Source organism: Crinia signifera, chromosome 6, assembly GCF_055691185.1.
Source record: "Crinia signifera chromosome 6, ASM5569118v1, whole genome shotgun sequence".
Taxonomy (NCBI): Eukaryota; Metazoa; Chordata; class Amphibia; order Anura; family Myobatrachidae; genus Crinia; species Crinia signifera.
In genome coordinates this window covers 149,912,103-149,918,930 of record NC_139222.1, presented here as the reverse complement: position 1 = coordinate 149,918,930, position 6,828 = coordinate 149,912,103, and the positions used below count along the sequence as shown (strand labels likewise).

Genomic DNA, 6,828 nt, shown 5'->3' with positions numbered 1-6,828 from the left:
GGGAGAGAGACAACACAGCCTGTTGAAGACCACGGCAGCCTGGTTGAAGACCACGAGAATGGGGGCACAGGGGTGGCAGGGAGAGAGGTAGAGAACACAAGGGGGCGTCAATGGTGTGAGATTAGGAAGTTGGGGTGCAACAGATAGCAGAATAATGCAGGATATATACAGTGAATAAGTGTATGTATCTATATAATATAAAAAGATACATACACACACACACACACACACACACACACACACATACATACATACACATACAGTACATATATACACATACAATACATACATACATACATACATACATACACATAAAAAAAAAAAAATGAACACACTTTTGAATTGAAGCTTACTGTAGAAGACCAGCAGGATGCTAGAGGGTTAAGTCTTTCTGTGGTCATTGTCGGGCTCCCTGTGCAGCAGCAGCTTGTAGAGAGGGGGAGGGCTTGTAAACGGAGTGTAGGGGGAAGAGTTCCGTGCTTAGTAGCAGGAGATGAAACTCAGCAGCAGGGAGAGGATGCAGAAATAATTGCCAACCTGTGCGGACGGGCATGGGAGGCGCTTGTTGCTGGGAGGGATAGATCAGCTAAAGCTTCCGGCGCGCTGCCTGTCATACACACTGTTGTCAGGTGGGGGCAGCGCACACCGACAGCAACAGCAAGACAGCACTTGGCAGAGATGAGATAGCTAGGAGGATGCAGCACGGGAGCGCCTCTCCTGCCTGGCGCCTCCCTGCACTGCATCCTCTGCTGAGCGGCTAGCGCCGGCTCTGGGACTGAGGCTGTATAAGAGCCCTGGCAATGTAGTATCTGTGCATGATTGCAAGCTCACAGGGGCGTGGCCTTGCCATGACACTATGGGCCTTATTCTAGTTCACTCGTTCTGACAAAATCCTTCTTAGATGGACAAAACCATGTGCACTGCAGGTGGGGAAGATGTTACTTGTGCAGAGAGAATTAGATTTGGGTGGGGTTTTACTTCAAAGTGAGATCTATATTGCAGTGTAAAATAATGCAGTCAGTATTTACCCTGCACAGAAACAAATAACTCACCCAAATCTAATTCTCTCTGCACATTTTTCATCTGCCCCCCCTGCAGTGCACATGGTTTTGTCCGTCTAAGAAGGATTTTGACAGAAAGAGTGAACTAGAATAAGGCCCTATATGTTGGGTGGATGAGCAGAGGTCCGGGAGGCTGCGCTGCTCAGCCAGACCATCTCTGTGTTACCGGATCAATGAATCAGGCCACTACCGCCCCTTCTGGCATTTGCCAGGAGTGACAGATGGCCAGCCAGGCACTGTACTAAGAGATACCTCTGAATGAAGACCCTACAGCTGCCACTACACTAGGGCAATTTCTCTAAGGCCCCATACACACCAGAAAGATCAGGATCGTCTAACGATCGGCTAACGATTTAACGTGCACTTCCCTGGAGCGCTCTCCCGCGGCCTACTCACGATGTGCTAACGATCGTGTTTCTTTTGCAAACGATGTAATTACGATGTAGATACGATACGACGTCGCTCCCGACAGTCGTACGACCATCGGATGTGCAGATCGTGAGTAGATCGTGTGTGCACTGGCCATGGTCGTTTATGACATGTAATTAAAGGGGCTGGGCTAGCAGAGGGGGGACAAAGACCAGTAGCCATTTTAAAGGACCTCATTTCTGCTTTGTGACTAGTGAGGCTTGGTGTATACCTGCTGAACGCTGCACATTGTTATTTTGGTCTGCTTTGTTTTTGCCTGGCATTACAAAGTGTGCTTTTATTTTTCCCATTCTGATTTTTGCATTATGGATTCTTTCCAGCAAGAATTCCTGCTTTCCTACGCTGTCCTCAGGGTGAGGAGGATGAGGGCCCAGCATAGGAAGGCTCGGTCCTGCTGGACCAAGCAGTGGCTCCTAGGCCGACAGGCGCGGTCTCATATGCCCCTGTTGATGGAGATTCACGAGAATAATCCCCAGGATTATAGGAATTTTCTTCGCATGGACGATGAGACCTTCCAGGAGCTGCTGCGTCTTGTCACCCCCCTCATCCAGAAGCAGGATACCAAGTACCGCATGGCTATCCCTGCTGAGGACCGGCTGGTGGTGACCCTCAGGTTTCTGGCAACAGGACGATCGCTGGCGGACCTCAAGTTTGGAGCCATCATCTCCCCGCAAGCTTTGGGCATGATTATACCGGAGACCTGTAAAGCGATTGTGAAGGTCCTGCAGCATCAGTATTGCAAGGTAAGGAAAAATGCAGCACACAATTGTAGTGAAAACATTATTTTTTTTATTTAAATAATTTAACCGTCAGATTCACAAATACTTATAAATGTATTTTTTCAAGTATAAATATAAAAAGTGCAAAAACAGTAATGCAAATACCCCCCCCCCAAAAAAACAATTGTAATGGCTTTGGTCTGCCATGAGGTAGAGATCAGTATGCCACATGGTGCTTGTAGCGCAGATAATGCATGTGCCCTCCACCTCACGTGGCGCATAGTGCAGATGCAATAGTCCCGGCCCCATTGATATGCACTATGCGCCACGTGGCCCTGTCCTTTGTCTGCACCACATGTACCATGTGCCATACTGCACATTGAGTACACATAATTTAAAAAAGTGCTTTGTGTTTTTTTAAAATATTGCTATAAAATGTTAATGAAGTTTGCAATGCGGTAAGGGGCGGTATGGCAGACGGCACATGTAGCGCAGACAATGAAAGCACCCTCATGCATGCATGGCACATAGTACAGAAGCATTGGTCCCGGCCCCATTGCTCTGCACTGTGCGCCACAGTATCATGAAGGTCCTTTCTTTGTCTGCGCAACATGCACCATGTGCCATACTGCCCCATGCATGGACCTATAGCAAAAACACACATAATATATAAAACCCAGGCAAAGTGCCCTAACAAGTAAAAGAATTAACATAAAACCACAGAAATGCCTAATTGCCGTGCGTTAAGGGGCAGTATGGCAGACGGCACATGAAATGCCTAATTGCCGTGCGTTAAGGGGCAGTATGGCAGACGGCACATGTAGCGCAGACAATGAAAGCACCCTCATGCATGTATGGCACATAGTACAGAAGCATTGGTCCCGCCCCCATTACTCTGCACTGTGCGCCACGGTATCATGAAGGTCCTTTCTTTGTCTGCGCAACATGCACCATGTGCCATACTGCACATTGAGTACACATAATTTAAAAAAGTGCTTTGTGTTTTTTTAAAATATTGCTATAAAATGTTAATGAAGTTTGCAATGCGGTAAGGGGCGGTATGGCAGACGGCACATGTAGCGCAGACAATGAAAGCACCCTCATGCATGCATGGCACATAGTACAGAAGCATTGGTCCCGGCCCCATTGCTCTGCACTGTGCGCCACAGTATCATGAAGGTCCTTTCTTTGTCTGCGCAACATGCACCATGTGCCATACTGCCCCATGCATGGACCTATAGCAAAAACACACATAATATATAAAACCCAGGCAAAGTGCCCTAACAAGTAAAAGAATTAACATAAAACCACAGAAATGCCTAATTGCCGTGCGTTAAGGGGCAGTATGGCAGACGGCACATGAAATGCCTAATTGCCGTGCGTTAAGGGGCAGTATGGCAGACGGCACATGTAGCGCAGACAATGAAAGCACCCTCATGCATGTATGGCACATAGTACAGAAGCATTGGTCCCGGCCCCATTACTCTGCACTGTGCGCCACGGTATCATGAAGGTCCTTTCTTTGTCTGCGCAACATGCACCATGTGCCATACTGCACATTGAGTACACATAATTTAAAAAAGTGCTTTGTGTTTTTTTAAAATATTGCTATAAAATGTTAATGAAGTTTGCAATGCGGTAAGGGGCGGTATGGCAGACGGCACATGTAGCGCAGACAATGAAAGCACCCTCATGCATGCATGGCACATAGTACAGAAGCATTGGTCCCGGCCCCATTGCTCTGCACTGTGCGCCACAGTATCATGAAGGTCCTTTCTTTGTCTGCGCAACATGCACCATGTGCCATACTGCCCCATGCATGGACCTATAGCAAAAACACACATAATATATAAAACCCAGGCAAAGTGCCCTAACAAGTAAAAGAATTAACATAAAACCACAGAAATGCCTAATTGCCGTGCGTTAAGGGGCAGTATGGCAGACGGCACATGAAATGCCTAATTGCCGTGCGTTAAGGGGCAGTATGGCAGACGGCACATGTAGCGCAGACAATGAAAGCACCCTCATGCATGTATGGCACATAGTACAGAAGCATTGGTCCCGGCCCCATTACTCTGCACTGTGCGCCACAGTATCATAAAGGTCCTTTCTTTGTCTGCGCAACATGCACCATGTGCCATACTGCCCCATGCATGGACCTATAGCAAAAACACACATAATATATAAAACCCAGGCAAAGTGCCCTAACAAGTAAAAGAATTAACATAAAACCACAGAAATGCCTAATTGCCGTGCGTTAAGGGGCAGTATGGCAGACGGCACATGAAATGCCTAATTGCCGTGCGTTAAGGGGCAGTATGGCAGACGGCACATGTAGCGCAGACAATGAAAGCACCCTCATGCATGCATGGCACATAGTACAGAAGCATTGGTCCCGGCCCCATTACTCTGCACTGTGCGCCACAGTAGCATGAAGGTCCTTTCTTTGTCTGCGCAACATGCACCATGTGCCATACTGCTCCATGCATGGACCTATAGCAAAAACACACATAATATATAAAACCTAGGCAAAGTGCCCTAACAAGTATTAACATAAAACCAAACCAATGCCTCATTGCCTTGTGGTATGGAGCAGTATGACAGACGGTGCTTGTAGCGCAGATAATGAAAGGGCCATCAGGATTACCTGTTGCATACCACAGATGCAATGGTCCCGGCCCCATTGTTCTGCGGTATGCAACAGGTCACCATAGCCATTATCTCCACGACAAGCACCGTGTGCCATACTACTCCATGCCAACTTTGAAATAATTGTATGGAATGTGCTTATAAATCTTGTAAAACCGGTGTTTCGTCTTGGTCTGTGCTGTCACTCAACAATGATGTATACAGGTGACTGTAGCGAGGAGGTGTAGCCGGTTGGGTACAGGATTGCGCACTCGGTGGGGTGGTTTCAGGCAATGAGGCAAGTGCTGGTGAGGGTACGGCACTACTAGTAGATGGCGTCTCCTGCCATGGGAGAAGTCCAACTAATTTGGTTTGAATTGTCAGAAGGCCAAGACGGCCCCTAAACAGGAGTTCGCTAGTGAGACGTTCGAACGCCATCTGTTGTTCCGGATTCAACTTCCGCAAGCCCTCAGCCACGTATTTGCCGAAGGTGTCATACTGGTCAGGGGGCCTACGCAGCACCTGCTCTGCTCGTATAAGTATATCATCATCCGGGTCTGGGTCAGGGACTGTCTTGGTCCTGCGTTTTTTCTTTTTTGAGAATAGTTGTGGCGGGGTGGGGGTTTCTGGCACTCCACAGATTGTTCCAGATGAGTCAATTGCAGGTGGCTCAGGGGTTGGCGATGGGGTTGGGGTAGGGGTTGAGGTGTGGCCAACCTCTTTCTCTGTGCTTGTTGTCTGTTGAAAAGAAAATAACAACAATTAGTTAACATCTCCTTTTCTTTTTTGTTCCAGTTCCCCAACACCGTGCAGGAGTGGCAAAACATCGCTGCTGAATTCGACGAGGCGTGGAACTTCCCTAATTGTGGAGGAGCCATTGATGGGAAACACGTCCGCATCAATCAGCCACCCCACAGTGGTTCCTACTACTTCAACTACAAGGGGTACTTCAGTATTGTGCTGATGGCTGTGGTAAATGCGAACTATGAATTCATCTTTGTGGATGTCGGCAGGAATGGGCGGGCTTCAGATGGTGGAACTTTGAAGGACACAAAGTTCTACCAGAGGCTCGCCTCCAACACCCTGCACTTGCCCACAGTCAAAGAAACGAAGCATGGGCTGAACTTTGTTTTCGTGGCGGACGAGGCATTTGGGCTTCATGAACACATCATGAAGCCCTATGCCAAACGTGGTCTTGACCACGACAAACGGGTCTTCAATTACAGGCTCTCCAGGGCACGGCGGCTTGTGGAAAGTGCATTTGGAATTATGGCTAGTAGATTCCGCATTTTCCACACAGCCATCAACCTGCGGCTGGATAAAATCGACTGGGCCGTCATGGCGTGCTGTGTCCTGCACAATCTACTTCGGCGCAAAGAAAGGGCCCATCGGCTGGCAGGACCAGCACCACAGGAGGACCCAGACGAGCCTAGGGAGGTTGCACCAATCGTGTCCCTGGAGACGCCGGCCCAGCAGTACCGGGGGACAGCAAGAGCCAAACAGGTCAGGGACCAATATAAGGAGTACTTTAATGGCGTTGGTGCTGTCCCCTGGCAGGAAGACCACATTTAAAAAATGATGGGACCGCAAAGGAATGCTCTATAGGAGCCTAAAACAAACAAAGGAGGAAGGGGTGTATACACATTGGACCAGTACTTACCGACAACGGCTGGGAACTTTCATCCAGGCCCACAAACACATCGTCTGCCTCACTCTCCACCATTAGGTAGAGTCCCGACCTTGGCACCTCATGGCTCGACGTGAAGGTCAGCAGGTTGTAGTACCATAAAGACGTCTCGTATACATCTGCAGTTCCTGCACCGGACCTTTTGGACGATTGAATTTTCTTGTGTTCTTTATTTTTTGTTCTGTATTTTTTTTCGGACCCAGTCCGCATCAGCCTCGGGATTGTAGCTCTTGCTGAATTGGGCCAGCTCCTGAAGCGCTTGAGCTCTTTTAATTTTATTGCTGTACTCCTTTGATTTAGTTTT

At 48.3% G+C, this 6,828-nt stretch overlaps 1 protein-coding gene across 1 annotated transcript; it reads right to left on the bottom strand.

Annotated features, from left to right (window-relative positions):
- Nucleotides 1–4,656: 4,656 nt before the first annotated feature.
- LOC146008393 (uncharacterized) lies at nucleotides 4,657–6,585 on the bottom strand. The gene is made up of 2 exons (XM_083147617.1): nucleotides 6,498–6,585; nucleotides 4,657–5,575 (listed from the first exon to the last, which is right to left on the bottom strand). Exons 1-2 carry the CDS (start codon nucleotides 6,558–6,560, stop codon nucleotides 4,997–4,999), a joined length of 642 nt encoding a protein of 213 aa, XP_083003743.1. The 5' UTR covers nucleotides 6,561–6,585; the 3' UTR covers nucleotides 4,657–4,996.
- Nucleotides 6,586–6,828: the final 243 nt, after the last annotated feature.